The 21,323-nt window shown below is 36.9% G+C and overlaps 1 protein-coding gene across 1 annotated transcript in view; it reads left to right on the plus strand.

Annotated features, from left to right (window-relative positions):
• The window catches only part of LOC140243757 (sulfotransferase 1C4-like), a 33,586-nt gene extending 19,618 nt beyond the window's left edge, over positions 1 to 13,968 (plus strand). The window contains exons 6-7 of the mRNA XM_072323423.1: positions 12,089 to 12,275; positions 13,859 to 13,968. Of these exons, the coding sequence (XP_072179524.1) occupies positions 12,089 to 12,275; positions 13,859 to 13,968 (297 nt within the window). The remainder of the gene's footprint in view (positions 1 to 12,088; positions 12,276 to 13,858) is intronic.
• The last annotated feature ends 7,355 nt before the right edge of the window (positions 13,969 to 21,323 follow it).

Genomic DNA, 21,323 nt, shown 5'->3' on the forward strand with positions numbered 1-21,323 from the left:
AACTAAGAGTACACTTCGAACGTAAGCTTATACGTGAATGATAATTTATGACGATCTCACATGATCGACACACATTCATAGGGGACAGTTAGAAGTGGAAGGTGTGCTTAATCGTTTCATTAATTCCTAATCAATGACAATCCTACTATAGGCATGTCATAATTTCTCATCTAAAATCAATGGCCTATAGGACTCATGCACCATTACTTGTATCGTGCATATACTTTGTTTTTTAAGCTTTGAGTGAAACGTGTCATAACATAATTCTGTAATTCCATCAGCAGTGATTGACATAATAAAGAAGAAAGCTATATCACCGTATTGAACGCTTAGAACCTAACCGGGGGAGGGGGGTATTATAGCATAATACTCGGTTCTTTACTGGCCAGATGCCAACAACACCCATCACCCACGGCTACGCATAGAGAAACAGCCATGGCGAAAATAAAACTTTGCTTTCTCATAGGCACAATGACACAAAACCCCATCAAACACACTTTTATTGGCAGGGATGGACATGAAAAAGTTCATTACTAATACTAAACAGCGTATGCATTCCATTCATGTGGAGCGAGATACCTCTATAGCAACATAAAGCCTGTCTTCAACTCCGTTGATCGAACAATGACAACCTGAAATTTCAAAGAGATGAGCGAGACGCTATATACACCTGGCCTAGAGTTAATTTATTCAGTTCTCATTCCTACTTCAAGTTGGGTTATGTCATTGTAATCATTCCCATCTGCAGTATAACAAAACCAAAATGAGGGAAAAGGGGAGAGAAAAACGAGAGGTGGCAAAAGAAAAAATGCATGCACAACTGCAATCCACATCATTGCGTGTGACAAGTGAAGCAAATGTATTAGTTGTTATAGCAGTGTTTTATGAGCATAAACAGGCAAATTGCTTTATAGACAGACAATGTCAAATTTAAAAACAATCAATTTAATGTCAGAGAAGATGGTAAACAAGATGCATTGAAACTGTAACTAAATCGCTGCTCTTTTACTCGGTCACGGAACGTCCAACTTTATATCCAACAAAAAAAAAATGTTAGGGGAAAGAAACAAATTTAGATATAACATTCTTAAATTAAAAACAAGGAAAAGAAAATGTCCACGTCAGGATTAAAAAAAAAAAACTCCGCACGAACATGCATTATATTCTAGATGGGAATACGGTCTTGATGCAAAGGTCCAATGATTGTCTCATTACTTTAAAAGCAATCTATGGTTCCCTTACCATCACCAGTACCACACCACAACGACGTCTCTAAAATCAATGGTAGCACATTTATCATTGCATCGTGCATTAACTCCCTTTTCCTAAACTACCAATGGAACGTGTCATATTATTGTGTATTTCGATCAGTAGTGACTGACTTTGAAGAAGAAAGATAATGCAAAAAAATTGAACGCTTACCACATTACTTATAGGGCTATTCCAGTTTGGTACTGATCTGTTCTATTCTCCCAAATGCCAACAACATATGTCACCTATGGCTAAACTAGTGAAACAGCCATGACGAAAATAAACGACAGAGAACCCCGTCATAATCACTACGCTTGGAAAGGTGTTGCCCAAAATTCCTCATTATGAAGCAATATCAAGTCACTTCCTTCCCTGCCTGTCTTTAACTCCGTTATTTGGTCAAACAATAACAACCTGGAATTCCAAAGAGATCAGCGAGACGCCATGCACCTGGACTAGAGTTAATTAATTCAGTTCCCATTCCTGTTAGTTATGTAAACGTACACGTTCCTAAATATCCTGCTACAGTATAACAAGAACAAATGAAGAGAAAAGGAAAGAGAAAACGAATGGTGGCAAGCGGGGCACTGTTTCAAGGGGCAATTTACAACATTACGTGTGACAAAATTAATGAAGCAAACCCAACCTCCAAAGTCCAATACAAAACAAGGGAAATAGAGTAGCTGTGTTCATGACATCAGTGTGAAGCTGAACTGCTGAAAAAAAAAGAAAAAAGAAATAAAAGGAAAAAGTCCTGCGGGACTCGATTAACTTCTCTCCTTCCGGTCGGGCATTATAAACACGCAGCGTGCTAAGCGATTCTGCCGCACGGAAGATCCGAAGATCCTGTGCGAAACTTAAATCTATCTATGTATGCTATACACAACACAAATTTACATTGATATTCAGTTTTTTGGCGATATACGTAAAGTGACTGATAGCGCTATTCAACTTCCCACGAGTGGCCGCGAGGATTCGATCAATATACAGTTGCAAAGATAAATCGGGAATCGTTTCGACCAGATTCCATTCTCATTTTCAGTGATCGACAACGAAAATAATGTTAAGTTGCGACTTGAAGTAATATTGAGAAATATTCGTGAAGTCCAATTCTTTATACAGTCCTATATAATTCAGATGAAATTGTTTCTGTCATGCAACCAATTGAAAATTTCGTGTGGTGTCACCGTGTCCAAGTAAGTTGATTGGAAATGATATGTGAATGAATATTTACCAATAGGTCTTCATATTGTTAAAAAAAAACCAAGCATGGCCATGCTGTCTTTTAAGAGTCATCTTCACTTTGTAATTTCAAGTCCAAGTTGCCAGTCAAAGCAATGTGGTCTCCAACACGAAACAAAGGGATATTGTGTGTGTGTGTGTGTGTGTGTGTGTGCCTGTGTGTGTGTACGTTTACATGAAAACGTGCTTTCTACATGGACGAAGGTGAATACTCCATAAAAAAAAAGATATACGTATTTTGTTTCGTGCTCTTATGGGGTTCGAACCCGTACGTGTGCAACCTCACGTCTCTTGTGACGTCGCTTTTATCCTCTCGGCCATGTACGTCTTGACGAGAAAATATGAGGAACGTAAGCTTATATGTGAAAGATGATTCAGGAATCGTTTGGTCCACATTCCATTCTCATTTTCAGTTTTTAGCTGCAAAATTATCAACCTGACGAGGAGATTTGAAAAAAATAAAATGCATGATCACTGCAGCTTATTGTCTCAGCTACCACATACATAAGTTTCAGAGGAAATGGAGCAAAATCAGCTGAGATAAAGGTGCTTAAACGTTGTCAAGTCAATGCATGGTTAAAAAAAAAATCACCTCCCATAGACATAACACGTCAACTTGTCTGATTTTGAGTCTTTACCTTTAATCACAATTTGAAGTATGATGGTAAGTCTTCTCGAACGAAGAGTGTGGAACGGAAGCTTCTACGTGAAAGATGAATCATGACGATCACCCGTGACCGACACATCTTCAAAGGGATCAGTTATTAGAAGTGGAAGCCCTCGTGCCAAGATATTGTCTCAGCAATTCCAAAGCAATGATACCCTTGCATTTAGGTATACCATAATTTCCCTCTGAAATCAATGGTATTATTCATGTACAATTGCTTGCCTTGTCCATAAACTTTGCTTTACAAACTTTCAGTGCAATGTGTCATAACATAATTCTGTAACTCCATTAGCAGTGATTGACTACATAAATAAAGATATATCAAATTGAACGCTCAGCGCGTATAACTAAGGGGGATTTTAGCCTGATGCTCTGTTCTTCACTGCTCAGATACCAACAACACTCATCACCTACGGCTACGTAAAGAGAAACAGCCATGACGAAAATAAGGTTTTCCTTTTCTTTAGCAGATAGACACACAACCCCTTTAAACACACTATAATTGACATGGAGGGACAAGAAAAGGTTCATTACTACTACTAAACAGTGATGCCTTCTACTCATGTGGCACAAGATACCTCTATAGCAACATAAAACCTGTCTACAATTCCGTTCTTGGGTCAAACAATAACAACCTGGAATTTCAAAGAGATGAGCGAGACGCCATACACCTGGCCTAGAGTTAATCTATTCAGTTGCCATTCCTGCTCCAGTTGAGTTATGTAAATTATTTTCCGACCTGTCTTGTGCAGTGTAACATGAACAAACGTAGAGAAAAGGAAAGAGAAAACAAAGGTGGCAAGCGGGGCACTGTATACCAAGGGCAATTTACAACATTACACGTATGATAAATGAAGCAAATCCAACCTCCAGTCTGCGACAAAAAAAAAGGGGGGGGGGGAATTGAGTGACTGTGTGTTGTGGGGTAATGACATCGGAATGAAGCTGAACTGCCAAACGAAAAACAAAGAAAGAGAGAGAGAAAAAAATAATAGCGTCCTGCGGGTCTCGAAGGTAGTGCATAATGACCATGGAGCGCGCTAAGCGACTATAAAGCCACACGGCTGTCCCGAAGATTGGATGTGAAATTCATATCTTTATATCATTTACAACATGAAAAGGTTCATTACTACGACTTAACAGTGATGCCTTCCATTTATGTGGCACAAAATACCTCTATAGCAACATAAAACCTGTCTACAACTTCGTTATTGGGTCAAACAATAACAACCTGGAATTTCAAAGAGATGAGCGAGACGCCATACACCTGGACTAGAGTTAATCAATTCAGCTCCCATTCCTGCCAGTTATCTAAACGTACATGTTCCTACCTATCCTGTTACAATATAACAAGAGCCAATGAAGAGAAAAGGAAAGAGCAAACGAAAGGTGGCAAGCGGGACACTGTAACAAGGGGCAATTTACAACATTAAGTGTGACAAAATTAATGAAGCAAACCCAATGTCCAAACTCCAATACAAAACAAGGGAAATAGAGCAGCCGTGTTCACGGGTTACGTACACTTAATAAAATAATATGATAAATGACATCGGAGTAAAGCTGAATTTGCCGAAAAAAAAAAGAAAAAGAAAAAACGGGAAAAATCCTGCGGGAGTCGAACTTCTCTCTTTCCGGTATGGCATTATGAACACCCAGCGCGCTAAGCGATTACGCCACACGGCTGTCCTGAAGACCGAGTGCGAAACTTAAATGTATAATAATACTGTCGTGACTGGTTGACTTGTGATGGCGCTATTCAACTTCTCACAAGTGGCAGCGTGGATTCGATCAATATACAGTTGCAAAGATAAATTGGGAATCGTTCTGTACAGATTGAATTCTCATTTTCAGTTTTAAACTACAAAATTATCAACCTAATGAGGAGATTTGAAAACATAAAATGCACGATTACTAAAGCTTATTGTCTCAGCTACAACATACGTATGTTTCAGAGGAAATGGAGCAAAATCAGATGAGGTAAAGGTGCTTAAACGTTGTCAAGTCAATGCATGGTTTAAAAAAAAATCACCTCCCATAGACATAACACGTAAACTTGTCTGATTTTGAGTCTTTACCTTTAATCACAATTTCTAGTATGATGACGTCATTATATTTCAAAACCATCACATGGACTTGAGAGGCAAATGTTCAAAGTACAACATATCTGAATTTGGGATAATATTGAGCTTAAACAACAGAGATACGAGCAAATGAATGTCTGAAAGAGTACCTGAAAAAAATCAATTCCACTTTTTTTATTTAAAATGACGATATGATGACGTCATCGCGTGTTCCTGGCAATATTGATACTTGGAATGTTATTTACAATTTATATACTTTTGTAATATGCAATAGAAATATAGGGTCAACGGACGATTTAAAGAGCTATGGCGAAATAAACAAAGACATGTTTTTTCACTATATTTGCAGAAAGACGCGCACGCGGAATTTCAACTTTGACGCCAGTGCATTCCTTTGTTATAGGTCGAAATCGAGCGGAAATCAATGGATATTGTTACTCCAAGTATAAGGAATCCAAATCAGTCAAAAAAATTGCATTTTCATGTTGCTTACGGGCTCTGCGCGCGAAATTGCGCGGACGGACGCGCACGCGAGAAAATGTTTGAAACGCTTAAAATTGTCTGAAACTTCGAGATTTCCCATTGGGAAGTCGTTTTGAGTCTTTTAAAATTTTGACGCGCGCTTACGCGCGCGTAATGATGACCTGTGTAACTAGCGTTAAAAAGTAAGATAGAGCGTGACCTGAACTTCATGTCCACCGAAAATGATACAGAAATGACATCTAGTTATGAAGTTATGATCGATCACGTGACAAGGTCCGAAAATCACAAAATGGCGCCTAGATGACGTCATAGATATGTTACTGTCATGAAAACCTTATTGTGGCTAGATTTTTTCATGAGACATGTTGACTGAAAATGTCATGTCATTCCGTAATGTCATTATTGAGATATTGACGACACAAAATGTGGCAGAAAGAAAGAAGAATAAAAAAAAAGAGAAATTTTGACAATCACAATAGGTGATACGCTGATAGCGTATCACCTAAAAACGAGACATGAAAACTCGTCACATTGAGGACGAGTTAGGTGATACGCTTGGGGTCATCAGATGAAAGTTATCTGTGATCGACAAAGAAAAGAATGTGATATAGGCACCTTGAAGTTATATTGAGCGTGCATGCGAAACCGTTTCTGTAACCACTCGGCCACGGGTCATCCACGGAAATGGTAAGACAAAAAAAAAAAAAAAACAATGTATAGATATAACAGGGGGAAAGTCAATGCCACTAACGTGGCCGTGTGAACATCTATTGCATTGCTAGACGGAAAAGCGGCCTTGTAACGACTGAGGTCGGTATGCTATTTCTGGCAACTTGGGAAAAATACGTCCCGCAGACATAAAGCCTATAATCGGCTGGTTTTGATACCATGGCTTTAATCACAATTTTCAGTGTAATGACGTCATCAAATTACAAAACAATGACATCGTCTTGAAAGACAATTGTTCAAAGTACAACACCTCAGTCGTCGTCATTACATACTATGATCGGTTTGACAAAGTCAACCAGCAAAATTTTGCTGCAGTCGAAGCAATGTGGTCTCCAACACATAAAAAAGAGGGATATGGCGTGTGTGTGTGTCTGTGTGTGTGTGTATAGGTGCGTTTATATACGAACGTGATTTCTACATGGACGAATATGTAATACAAAATTGAAGAAAAAAAAGTAAAATAGCTAAATATTTTGTTTCGTGATCTTGTGGGGGTTCGAACCCGTAACCTCACGTCTCTGAGACGTCGCCTTTAACAACTCGGCCAGACGTCTCGACGAGAAAATATGGGGAACGTAAACTTATGTATGTGAAAGATACAATCGTTTTGTCCACATTCCATTTTCATTTTCAGTTTTTAGCTGCAAAATTGTCAAACTGATGAGGAGATTTCAAAGAATAAAATGCATGATTACTGCAGCTTATTGTCTCAGCTACAACATACTAAAGTTTCAGAGGAAATGAAGCAAAATCAGCTGAGATAAAGGTGCTTAAACGTTGTCAAGTCAATGCACATTAAAAAAAATCACCTCCCATAGACATAACACATAAACTTGTCTGATTTTGAGTCTTTACCTTTAATAACAATTTGAAGTATGATGGTAAGTCTTCTCGAACCAAGAGTGTGGAACTGAAGCTTCTACGTGAAAGATGAATCATGACGATCACCCGTGACCGACACATCTTCAAAGGGATCAGTAGAAGTGGAAGCCCTCGTGCCAACATTATTGTCTCAGCAATTCCAAAGCAATGATACCCTTACATTTAGGTATACCATAATTTCCCTCTGAAATGATTGGTATCATTCATGTACAATTGCTTGCCTTGTCCATAAACTTTGCTTTACAAACTTTCAGTGAAAGGTGTCATAACATAATTCTGTAACTCCATTAGCAGTGATTGACTACATAAAATAATAAAGATATATCAAATTGAACGCTTAGCGCGTATAACTAAGGGGGATTTTAGCCTGATGCTGTGTTATTCACTGCTCAGATACCAACAACACTCATTACCTACGGCTACGTATAGAGAAACAGCCATGACTAAAATAAGGTTTTCCTTTCTTTAGCAGATAGACACACAACCCCTTTGAACACACTATAATTGACAAGGAGGGACATGAAAAAGTTCATTACTACTACTAAACAGTGATGCTTTCTCCTCATGTGGCACAAGATACCTCTATAGCGAAATAAAACCTGTCTACAATTCCGTTATTGGGTCAAACAATAACAACCTGGAATTTCAAAGAGACGAGCGAGACGCCATACACCTGGCCTAGAATTAATTTATTCAGTTGCCATTCCTGCTCCAGTTGAGTTATGTAAATTATTTTCCGACCTGTCTTGTGCAGTGTAACAGGAACAAACGTAGAGAAAAGGAAAGAGAAAACGAAAGGTGGCAAGCGGGACATTGTATACCAAGGGCAATTTACAACATTACGTATGATAAATGAAGCAAATCCAACCTCCAGCCTCCGACAAAAAAAAAGGGAACTTGAGTGACTGTGTGTCGTGGGGTAATGACATCGGAATGAAGCTGAACTGCCACAAGAAAAACAAAGAGAGAGAGAAAAAAAAATAATAGCGTCCTGCGGGTCCCGAACATCTCGTCCTAAGGTAGTGCATAATGACCATGCAGCGCGCTAAGCGACTATAAAGCCACACGGCTGTCCCGAAGATTGGATATGAAATTCATATCTTTATATCATTTAAAACATGAAAAAGTTCATTACTACTACTAAACAGTGATGCCTTCTATTCATGTTGCACAAGATACCTCTATAGCAACATAAAACCTGTCTACAACTCCGTTATTGGGTCAAACAATAACAACCTGGAATTTCAAAGAGATGAGCGAGACGCCATACACCTGGACTAGAGTTAATCAATTCAGCTCCCATTCCTGCCAGTTATTTAAAAGTACATGTTCCTACCACCTATCCTGTTACAGTATAACAATAACCAATGAAGAGAAAAGGAAAGAGCAAACGAAAGGTGGTAAGCGGGACACAGTAACAAGGGGCAATTTACAACATTAAGTGTGACAAAATTAATGAAGCAAACCCAATCTCCAAACTCCAATACAAAACAAGGGAAATAGAGCAGCCGTGTTCACGGGTTACGTACACTTGATAAAATAATACGATAAATGACATCGGAGTAAAGCTGAACTGCCGAAAAAAAAAAGAGAAAAAAAGAAAGAACGGATAAAAGTCCTGCGGGAGTCGAACCTCTCGCCTTCCGGTATGGCGTTATGAACAACCAGCGCGCTAACCGATTCTGCCACATGGCTGTCCTGAAGACCGAGTGCAAAACTTAAATTTAAATACCAACACGAGTTTGTTGCCTTGTGATGGCGCTATTCAACTTTCTACAAGTGGCAGTGTGGATTCGATCAATGTATAGTTGCAAAAAAAAAATTGGGAATCGTTCCATACAGATTGCATTCTCATTTTCAGTTTTAAACTACAAAATTATCAACCTGATGAGGAGATTTGAAAACATAGAATGCATGATTACTAAAGCTTATTGTGTCAGCTACAACATATGTATATTTCAGAGGAAATGAAGCAAAATCAGATGAGATAAAGGTGCTTAAACGTTGTTAAGTCAATGCATGCTTTAAAAAAAAAATCACCTCCCATAGACATAACACGTAAACTTGTCCGATTTTGCATCTTTACTTTTAATCACAATTTAAAGTATGATGACGTCATCAAATTTCAAAACCATGACATGGACTTGAAAGGCAAATGTTTAAAGGACAACATATGTGAATTTGGGATAATATTGAGCTTAAACAACAGAGATACGAGCAAATGAATGTCAGAAACAGTACCTCAAAAAAATCAATTCCACTTTTTTTATTCAAAATGACGATATGATCACTTCATCGCGTTTTCCTGGCAATATTGATACTAGGAATGTTATTTACAATTCATATGCTTTTGTAATATGCAATAGAAATATCGGGTCAACGGACGATTTAAGGAGCTATGGCGAAATAAACAAAGACATGTTTTTTCACTATATTTGCAGAAAGACGCGCGCGCGGAATTTCAACTTTGACGCCAGTGCATTCCTTTGTTATAGGTCAACATCGATCGGAAATCAGTGGATATTGTTACTCAAAGTATCAGGAATCCAAATCAGTCAAAAAAATTGCATTTTCATGTTCCGCGAAATTGCGCGGACGGACGCGCACGCGAGAAAATGTTTGAAACGCTTAAAATTGTCTGAAACTTCGAGATTTCCCATTGGGAAGTCGTTTTGAGCCTTTTAAAATTTTGACGCGCCCGTACGCGCGCGTAATGAAGACCTGGGTAACTAGCGTTAAAAAGTAAGATAGAACGTGACCTGAACTTTTTGTCCACCGAAAATGATGCAGAAATGACATTTAGTTATGAAGTTATGATCGATCATGTGACAAGGTCCGAAAATCACAAAATGGCGCCTAGATGGCGTCATAGCTATGTTGCTGTCATGAAAACCTTATTGTGGCTAGATATTGTTATGAGACATGTTGACTGAAAATTTCATGTCATTCCGTAATGTCATTGTTGAGATATTGACGACACAAAATTGTCCAGAAAGAAAGAAGAATAAAAAAAAATAAAGAGAGATTTTGACAATCACAATAGGTGATACGCTGATAGCGTATCACCTAATAAAGAGAGATTTTGACAATCACAATAGGTGATACGCTGATAGCGTATCACCTAACAAGAAGGGGGGCTTACGGTTCAACTTGTCACATACGTGGGACCGGGCAGTCCGTGAGATTCCAAGTCGTCTGTCACGCACGGGTAGTGCACCCTTGCGTGACGTTCCTACACAGCTTCACGTATATAACGACCAGCCTTCTTCTGGAAGGATGCCAGATGAAGCTGATTGTGATTAATCAGCGAAACGTTGCCAAAAACGTAAGTTAAATTCCAGTTCTTCGATTCATAATTCGTCTCAAAACTATCTCGCGCACACTTGTATCTGCCTGATTGTATTCTTTTGCGTTTGTAATGGCTCCTCCCAAGTATAAGTTCAAAGTCGAGCACCCTGAAACCCAACAATTTTCCTCCGTGGTGTCAATATCAACGGTTAGGCATGTAATGTCTTAGATCTCTTTAATATTAGGCCCCTATACCCGTTTTTTGCTTGCAATCTAATTTATTTTCATGATCTGAGATAAAACATTTTGAAGGTTGTGTTCTTTTAAAAAGCAAACTGAACGTTAAAATACCGTATGTCCCCCCCCCCAAAAAAAAAAAAAAATACAACGGGACCCTCCGCAATGATAACTTTAGAAATAGTGAATGAATCCAAATACGATTTAAGGGTATGAAACTATAACTTATTACCCACATCTTACAGAAAATCCTATCCGATTTGCTTCAGTGGTCAATAAGAAATGAGGAGTTTTGTAGAGTATGTCAGGAATCTCTTTCCTCCAAGTTCTGTCCATTGTGTTCACACATTGATATGCACTTCCAAGAGCATCCAAGTGCCTAACGTGGAAGAATCGTGCCCATGACATGCGTTACAACGATCCACATTTCTCTGTGACCACTTTACCAAATTGAGTGGGGTTTTCTGCATAAATGACTGCAGTGTAGATGTTGTATTTTAAGATAGTAGTATTTAGACGGTTTTGTCATATTAGAAGTTATCAAAGCCAAAATCCCAATTTTATGTTTATTTTATTTTATTCCTTTTTTTTGGGGGGGGGGGGAGGGGAGGGGTCATATTGTACATGTTAGGTTGCAAGTAAGAGTTGTACTGGTTCGGTATGGTAGCGAGAACTTCTTGACAGGTTAAACACTCAATTTGTTTACACGTCAGCTTCCTATCTATTGTTAACAATTACATCTAGTCAGGGTCCATGAGTATCTGTTATGTGAACCTCAGAGGTTCGTAAAAATGAAACAGTAACGAAAACGTCTCACTCATCCAGGGTAGCATGTGTTACTACCCCTAGCCGGCCCTGCCATAAATATTACCAAAACACTCTACTTAACACTGGGGTCAAGAGAGACAAAACGTTTGTCACTCTTGACACCCTATTGTATGGGCTCGCTGGGTGAGATGCGAGTTCCAAAGGTCGAGCCCAGAACCACTGCGCACCCCCTTTTTTATTATTATTTAGAGTGCGCATGATGGTAATAATTCATTATGCATGGTATCAGCGAAAAGAAGCAGTTGATTGTTATCAAAATTTTATTTTACGATTGATTGTAGGGCCTATTACAAGAGCATATTACTCTATTACTTTATTACTAATAGTGAGTTCAAATACTTTTTACGGTTGTAGGATGGTCTTATAGCTTACTTACACCTACCTACTCTATTCTATACAGGACCCCCATCGAGCAGTGAAACAAGTAGCTCGTTTTATGGAAAAATCCCTCCCTGATGACGTCATCGACCGTATCGTTGAAGCTTCTAGATTTGATAGGATGAAGAGAAATATTCAGTCGAATCCGGACTCCCTTTTCGGGATAACTGACACTGCCAAGAAAGAGGGAGCTTCATTCATGAGGAAGGGTAATAATTTATTGCTATGTATGAGAGCTATGAGTCCTCCATGTAGGTTTACAATGAAAATAATTTTCGGGCGTTTCCGGACTAAATTTCGTCTTTATTTCCTTTCTTCATCTGCAATTTGGAAGCATAAATTCCAAAACAACTATTGTTTTAAAACAGTTTTCTTTTTTTCCCCTGAAATGGCATTACCTGTGTATTTCTCTGTGAGTTGTATGAAAGCGTATAGACCTAAAACCCGAAAGAAGGTCGATACCAGGGGCGGTACCTTTGATAACTTCACATTACATTCAATAAATTATTGTGAATGAGCAAAGGTTAAATTAATCCTTTCTCAATTTTTACCATAGACCTTTGAAATCTACCTGTTTTTCCCGATACAAAGGGCAACTAAATACATTTTGAACAGACCCTATTCGAAAACCCCTTTTTCCCGAAATGACGTTAGTTTTCCATGACCTTATGATAATTATGTTACGGATACTAAGTTTACAATATCACGCTCTCTATTACATTGCCACATATTATACGACGACTTTCTTTTGTTGTTGTTGTTGTTGTTGTGTGTGTGTCTGTGTGTTTGGACGCTTGGTCAAGTATGAAATAATGACACAAACTAATAGTACAAGATATTTGTAACCTTCAAAGCACGGTCGGCGCTACATTTTTAAAAGTGTGTTGGAGGGGGTGCAGTTTATTTCTGATGCCACGTCCAGGTTTCATCAACTAACAAGTTAGTAAATTTTTACCAGGTTTTCAATCACATTGTTGTTTTGTGTGTGTGTGTGTGTGTGTGTGTGTGCTTTCCGGGGGGTAGGGAGGGGAAGTGGGCTCCACCCAAGTGATTAGACTCTATCTATTCCTATGTATTTAATATGCAAAAAAGTGGGTTGGGGCGAGCACCCCCCCCCCTTGCACCTGCTCTGCAAAGCTTACTTTACGACCTGATTTAACAGTTTATCTACAATGTAAATGTCATGCTAGCAGCCTCTAAAAGAATATCCATGTTGTATTCTTAATACATCAAAACGTTTAACAAGTTAAATTGGCTAATTGCTATAGGGAAATGTACTTTTCCATATTTACTCATTTCCGATGTCTTGAATGCTAACTTGAAAATAAGGTGTTTTCGCAGCAATCCTCGACCGGCACTTAAGAGAACGTGTGATAAACACAGCAAAATAACGAATTCCTCATCAAGACACGAATGGCACAACATAATATGACACAACAATGTGATATGTGTCCCGATTCACAATGCCAGCAATCTGCCTCATCACATGCTTACGACAAAAGAGAATTTGGTTGAAATTAACGCCGAAAAATTTGCAAAATAACTAATTTGTAACCTGTAGCTACAATGTCGAAAAATGATTGCAAATTACGAATAATGTTTCTTTGTTTTGTTTTTGTTTGACTGTTTGTGTGTTTGTTTTTGCTCTTGCAGGACATGGTGCAGTATTTCATCTTTGTATAAATGTTTGGTCCACCTACAATTGCCTGCATATACAAAGGAAGGCTAACAAACTTGTTTAACCTTTCTTTGTTAATAACCGTTTTGCAATTTTTATCCTATACATTTTCAGGAGCCGTCGGGGACTGGAAACACTACTTTACTGTTGACCAAGATCGTCGGTTTAATGAGCTCTATGCCAAGAAATTGGCGGGGACGGGACTGGTGTTTGAGTTTGAATAGTTTTTGCTCATGGAGTTGAGATCAAGCACGTGTGCAGGATGTTCCAACTGCATGGCTATCCTGATATTTTCACTTACTAAAAGTGATTATGGTTATATTCGTTTCATGGATTGCGGATGATGCTAATCCACATAGCCTAGCTAAGATGTGTTTAAAACAGTCTTGCCGCTCACTTAAAAGAAAAAACAAACAAACAAATAATCAAACAAGCACACAAGAATACACATGCTATAGTAGTCTCTCTTTTTTCCGTCTATCTGTTTCTATCTTTTCTTCTTTTTCTCTCTCTATATATAGCCTAGACACCAAAGACACTGTTTTTCATAAGTTTATAATGTCTTTGCAGATATATCTGCGTTTCTGCAAAGATGTTATTATACCTCCTGAAATATAATTATAGATGTAGGTGTAACATAAGGGACAGTACTCAAATGAAAAAAAAAAAACCAACAACAACAACAACAACAACAACAACAACAACAACATAATTTTTGTCTTTTGTGCCAGGGGCCTGACAGTTTCGAAAAACAAATACAAACAAGAAAAAAAAAATCAGTGAGTTGTTGCAAACTGTTCTACACTAATATGAATGAAAAAATTTGGTTTCCACATACAATTAACTTTAACTTTAACTTATACCTCGCAGTTGAAGGGTTTGTTGTATATTCTTCTTTTCTTCTTCTTCTCTTTCTTCCTCTAACCTCCGAGGATCGTTGTCTCTGTTGCTTACTGTTGCTTACTCCTGTCTATTTTGTTACCTCTTCGTCGCGCTGTAGTCTTGTTTCCTGTCGTGTCGTCAAGTCAGTTTTCTTCCCTATAAGTAGTCTTCTTGCTGTCCCAGTCTTGTCTCATGCTCATTATTTCGTTTGTTATTGTTTTGTGTGTAACTGTTTGTCCGTCTGTCTCTTAGTGGGCTGCTAAACTTTTTATGCCAAACTTTTCGTGCTGCTTTGTTGCTATATTTAGTCAAATTTTGCATCGAGTTTTTAATACAAGAGGGGCCCACTCTCTACAAGCATTGTCTTTTTAGTGGGTCCCTCCGTTTTTTTTCACACAGTGCATATTGACAATTCTTTCATTTTCGTTACTTCTGCAACAATTGCAATGTATTGATACCATTAGTTTTTCTCATTATTGTTGGTTTCTTTGTACGAATTTACATACATTGTTTCCGTCACTCAAGAAAGTGAGATTTATGTCTGTATGATTTTATTGTGGAAAAACGAATAAATTCGAACTTCAACTTGAACTTGAATTACTGTATATATGACGTGGCTCCTCCTGTGACAAAACATTCAAGGAGAGAGGGATGCGCCTACTGGAGTTCGCCACATGCAACAATATTCTGCAACAATATTTTGAAATTACATAAGTCAACGGCAAATTGTATGGTGTTAGGCGAACTAGGTAGATACAGTCTTGACAAATATATTATCAATAGAATGATCAATTTTTGGAATAATTTAGAACACTCTGGAGAAAACAAACTTTCGGGAATGATATATAGAGTTTTGAAAGTTTTGTATAATGAAAATGTATATCAGTGTTTGTGGCTGAAAAAAAATAAAAACTACCATTGATATGTTGGGAATGTCAGATTTGTGGTTTAAATGCGAAACGACAAATAGTACTTGGATAAAATGTTCAATTGATCAACGTTTGAAAGATTGTTTGTCTCAAAACTGGTACTCTGCTATGTATAATAATCCTCAATGCATTAACTACAGAATCTTTAAAAAGTCTCTTCAATTAGAAAAATTTATTATTGATCTTCCTAAAAAATATCGAATACGTTTTTGTAGATTCCGCTGCCAAAATCATCGTCTTCCTATAGTTACAGGGAGATATGAGAATGTTAAGAGAAGTAAAAGAGTATGCAATCTTTGTCAATCACAACTAATTGGAGATGAATTCCATTATTTGTTTGTTTGTCCGGCTTTTTCCACGGAGAGAAAATTGTATCTAGACAGCAACTTCACAAAAAGGCCAAATACTTTCAAAATGGAAAAATTATTTAATACAACCAACTTAGGCACACTTTTAAATCTGGCTAAATATTGCAATACCATAATGCTTCGTTTTAAATCTTCTTTAGTCATGTAATTAATCAAAATAGTTTGACTAATCATCAAGCAATTGTAATTTGTAATACTTTGTAATACTTTGTCGTGTATATATTGTATAAAATTTTACAATTATTGTTATTTTTTGTTTTCTGTTGCTGCTGGTGCCCTGTTACGCATCATTGTTTTACTGTTAAAGTTCACCTTTAGATGTATTGATATGCCAAATAATTTCACATTATTTCTTATCTAAGGTTATACAAATTGGTTTTCGATATACATAATTTTTTCCTCTATGTGTAAATATGTTTTATACTTCAGTGTAAATATGTTTCATCGTATTACTGTGTAAATTAGTTTCAAACTGGATTAAATGTAAATATGTGTAATAGTGTAAAAGTGTTTAAAAAGAAAAATCTGCATCAAAGTGTAAATATGTTTCATGTTAATAATTATGTTGAAATTGCGTTCTCCAATACCCTAATGGGGTGACATGAGAATAAAATTACTGTCATTACTGTCATTACTGCTGGCAGACACTCCTGATGAACATAAGGCATCACGACGCTGTACTTTGCAGGCGCCAAATGGGACAAACCATTAGACTGATTACATCTTGATGCAGAATCCCTTCCGATCCAGGATTTGCAGTGCGAAGACACGGATCTTACCAGATGCGGAGGTGGGGAAGTGACCATGACCTGGTGATTCAAAATCTAAAGTCAGGCTGAAAAAAAATAATACAAAAACAAGAAGCCCAAGAACACCAGAATGAAGTTCAACAGACTTAAAGACCCCTCCATCGCTGAGTCTTTCCAAGTGACAATAGTGGGAAAGTTTACAGCACTGCTACTACTAGACGAAAATGTCGAGGTAATGACAACTGAATTCAACGCAATGATGACAGAGACCGCAAATAACCTTCTGGGGAAACACCGCCGGAAAACTCAACCCTGGATTACAGATGAGATCCTGGGGGGCATTTCATGAAGGAACTTGTCGGATAAAATATCTGACAAGTCAATTATATTCGAAAAGTTTTGAGAAATTCTTTAGTCTGATTGGCTGATTTCTCTGAACTTGTCGGATATAATTGACTTGTCGGACATTTATCCGACAAGTTCCTTCATGAAATGCCCCCCCCCCCTGAAAATATATGATACCAGAAGAAAACGTTTGATTCTCTGAATAGTGATGATTTCTATGATACAGTCAATCACTCTTCCGAGTTCGATATGGCAGACGATATTTTTACTCTTTACAAAGAATATTATTCGAATAGATAATTCGGCACTAAAGTTTTATCATAATCCTGATGTAAAAAAAAAATCCTGTCAGTATGGAAAGAAATATATTGATATGCGTTATTTGCAGCCCCCTCGATACAATTCAACAATTTTTTATATGCCTACAAAATTTACTGCAAAATCCTATCCTCATGAATAAAGATGTATATTCAACCGGTGCATACAATTAGTTTTTTTTTTTCCATGAATAGCGGAATATTATGACTGATGTAATTGAATTCCTTTTCATGAGTTGATGAATTCAAATGAACTATATATAAATAAATAAATAAATAAATAAATATATATATATATATATATATATATATACATTTCCAGACCTCTAGATAAAATAAAAATTATAATTTTTTGATATGCACTCGAAAGCTCTGATACTACATGCTATTCTCTTAAATAAAGATGTATATTTGATGGGTGATTATTGCACAAGAATTTGTGAAACATTACTTCTGGTTTCCTCTTTACCGCTAATTTCAAAACATACTCGTTAAATCAGCTACTCTATCAGCTATTCTAATTTCTTTTCTAATCAGCTTTTTTATGTTGTTCCACTTCATGGGTCTAGATTGGTCCTATTAGACATTTCTGACTACTATCCTGTGTTTGCACAATTCCCAATGAATTTAAATGACTCGACAAAATAATTATCAGAAACAACCTAGAATTACGACAGAGAACCTCATCAATCATCAAAACAAATTTAGTAGAAATCGATTGGACTTATGTTTATAACACTGATGACGTCAATTTGTCTTATTATCACTTTGTCGAAATATTCACCTTTGAAATTGATAATCATAATTCTTCAATTGTGTAACATTCATTACATTTAAATGTAAATTTAGAAAACATTTGATTTCAACATAAAACATTGGATAATCAAAATAATTGATTATGAAATAACATTCGTGTTTTGTCCTGTCCTGACGACATAGTGACGTTTTATATCATACAGACGTCTCTACACATTTTTCTCTGTTCTGTTCTCTCTCTTGTTGTTCCCCGTTGTCTTGTAATGTTATTGTGCTCTCTTCCTTAATGTCATGTCTGTTATGTATATGTATGTATGTATGCGTGTGTATGTGTTTCTCTGTAGGCGGTAGCACTGGTAGCATTGCCTATTGTATATATTTTGTGTGTGTGTGCGTGTGTGCTTTAACACTCTTCTAGGAGTCTGAAAATGAGTTTTAAACTTTAACTCTAGTGTTGCATGGCAACAAACTTTGTGTCGATATCCCATGTTCTAAAGAAAATCAATGTTCATTTGAAAACTGAAAAGAGAAATTAATGGAATAAGGGGTGTAGAAAGAATAATTGTTAGATTGTACTATGTGGTATCAAGACAATATATTATTATCATCAACTGAAATTTGATGTTAATTTTCCCCAATCCAGATAAAGTAGGGCGAAACCATAATCTATATTCGCCTCAAACCATAAGATACACTGCATCATTCAGTGGAACTCCATTGATTTTTAATAGACCTACACAATACTATCTTCAACCAGTCTATAATATTCAGCTGAACATATGTCTTGAAGAGACTGTATCACTAAATTAATATCATTTAAGCATCTAAAGACAACGGACTATTATAGCTATTGCAAGAGAATGGTGAGATGTAGGGACAGTAGGACTTTAAATTCACTTCATTTGAATGGCAATAAAGCATCCATGTAGGCTCTGAAATATTATGACAAATCCTCTCAATAAAGAACGAAATATATTGTAGAATCGGGCTCATTATATATAACTCCAATAATAGGCCCTATATGAGTTTCAGGAGTAAGTTTCAAGCTGTGCTGTTGCTTTTTTACTTTGTAGTTGTACTTCTTTGTTGTTGTATCTAGAGTTTGTGTCATTTATACAAACGTCTTTACAACTCAAACTGAGGTCTCCTATAAAACCACGGTTTCGTGAGGGATGTTCGATAAGTGATGCTATCCAGCTGTACATCTCGTGTGTAATTGTATATTTCCATGATTGATTTTTTTTTAATGAAAATAAATACTAACCAAGCAACCGTTCTGTCGTATGGTATAATCAATGTAGAACTTGAAAACAGAAAATTGAATTTGAACGCTGACTCTTTTGTTTGTCGGCCTTACAACTAAAAGCAATACAGTGTAGTAATATTCCCAGCACGAATTAGAAAGGGTACGTTTGAGTAAAGTCAGAACAGTTTACACAGAGAAACTAAATGCTGATTATTTCAGAATCAATATATGAAAAGTAAATTCTTAAATACTTATAAAAGAGACACCTAAACGACTTTGTCAATTTCTTGTGGTGTGCCGCCAGGCAGTAAAACTACCCCTTTTTTTTTCTTTTCTTTTTTGACTCTAGCAAACTTTAATTGAAGTTAGCTTCCGGCTTCAATATTGTTGCAGACTTCTATTTATTTTTTTTCGTTGAAAATATTCAATTATGTCAAACATTGACACTTGAAGTGTACTTCCTCCAACTAAGGTCATAAGTAGGACCCTACAGTAAATCTATGTAGTAGACAACTCAAAAATATGTGTGTCATTTATTGTGTGTGAGTGTGCGTTTTGGGGTGTATGTTTTATGTGCATGTTTGTATTTGTATTTTTACAATATGTTATGTGTGTGTATGCATGTGTGGATGTATGTGTGTATGTACGTGGGTCAATAGATTTGAAAATTGTATGTATCGCGAGGCAATCCTTATTGATTATCAATTATATTTAATTAAAGTATATATGTACGGTTTCCAAAGCTATTATTTCATATTTGCTTTTATGTACGCTGTGCGTATATTTGATTTTTTTTTTCATATTCTTATTTGTACTCTGACCCTCTCAGTACTTTGTACTTTGTCTTTTTTTATATACCAATGGATAGATAGATAAATAGACAGATAGATAAATAAATGAATAAGTGATTAAAATAAATGAATGAATATCTCCATGTCTTACCGAAATTACAGCAGAGCTATCATATATGTGTATTAACAAACCTTCAGAGTTTCCAAGACAGTCCAATATGTGATAACCTTGCTGTCATAGATACACTAATTGAGCAGGGATCGTCAGAGAAAACCAAACTGTCCATAATTATTCATGGCACAGTAAATATCCGTAACTATCCGAAAATATCTCTCCGTACATATTCGGAACTCTCCCCAAGTGTTCAGAAGTATTCGGAAGTTTATGCAAGTCGAAAGAACAAATTAAGTGTCAATTCGTAATATTATCCGCAAGTGGAAGCAGGTATATCCACATCTGGTCGGATCTCTCTGCATCGCCCGCATTTTTCGCGTATGTTTTGTAAAGTTTCCTGGTGACGGCAAAGGAACGGCGGGAGTCCACAGACAAAGAAGAAGAGGTTTTTGGACGTAACATGACCGCATTGCACGAATAATACATTGTACCGTAGAGGGCATTATCTCATTTTTGATGCGCTTGGCACTCTCTGCTCGGCGTTCATTTTTACTTTTTGCCGAAACCTTACACCGTTCCTGAATTACAAGAGTGGGCGTCGCTCTTCCACCATTACCTCCTGGAGCTAGGTGAGCACTTGTGGATTATACCCGTTTGTCATCGGTGTGTAAAAGCACTTTTAAATAGCATTTAAGACTTTCTTCTACCAGACCAAAAAAAAAAAAAAAAAAAGATCAAAGTTGTAATTCAAATGTTAGAGTTTTCAGCATTCTGTGCACTTGCACTGAATAGCGAATATAAGTCAAAAGTTACAACCAATGAACGGCTCCTTTCGTTAATATGTGAACGGGTTGTTTGAAAATCTAAACCCTTATCAGATTTTCCTAGCTGAAAGACACACAAAAAAGCAGATGTTGTTTATTTGAAACTATAAAATGACGTAGACCTATATAGCAAAACATGGGATCTTGACAAATATAAAGAATAATTATGTCATCAGGATTATCAGCAAAAAATTAATTTTGACCGGCTAACAAATGTACGACAGCTGATCTGTTCTTCAACATGCTGAAAAATACAC

Source organism: Diadema setosum, chromosome 20 (assembly GCF_964275005.1).
Source record: "Diadema setosum chromosome 20, eeDiaSeto1, whole genome shotgun sequence".
Lineage (NCBI taxonomy): Eukaryota > Metazoa > Echinodermata > Echinoidea > Diadematoida > Diadematidae > Diadema > Diadema setosum.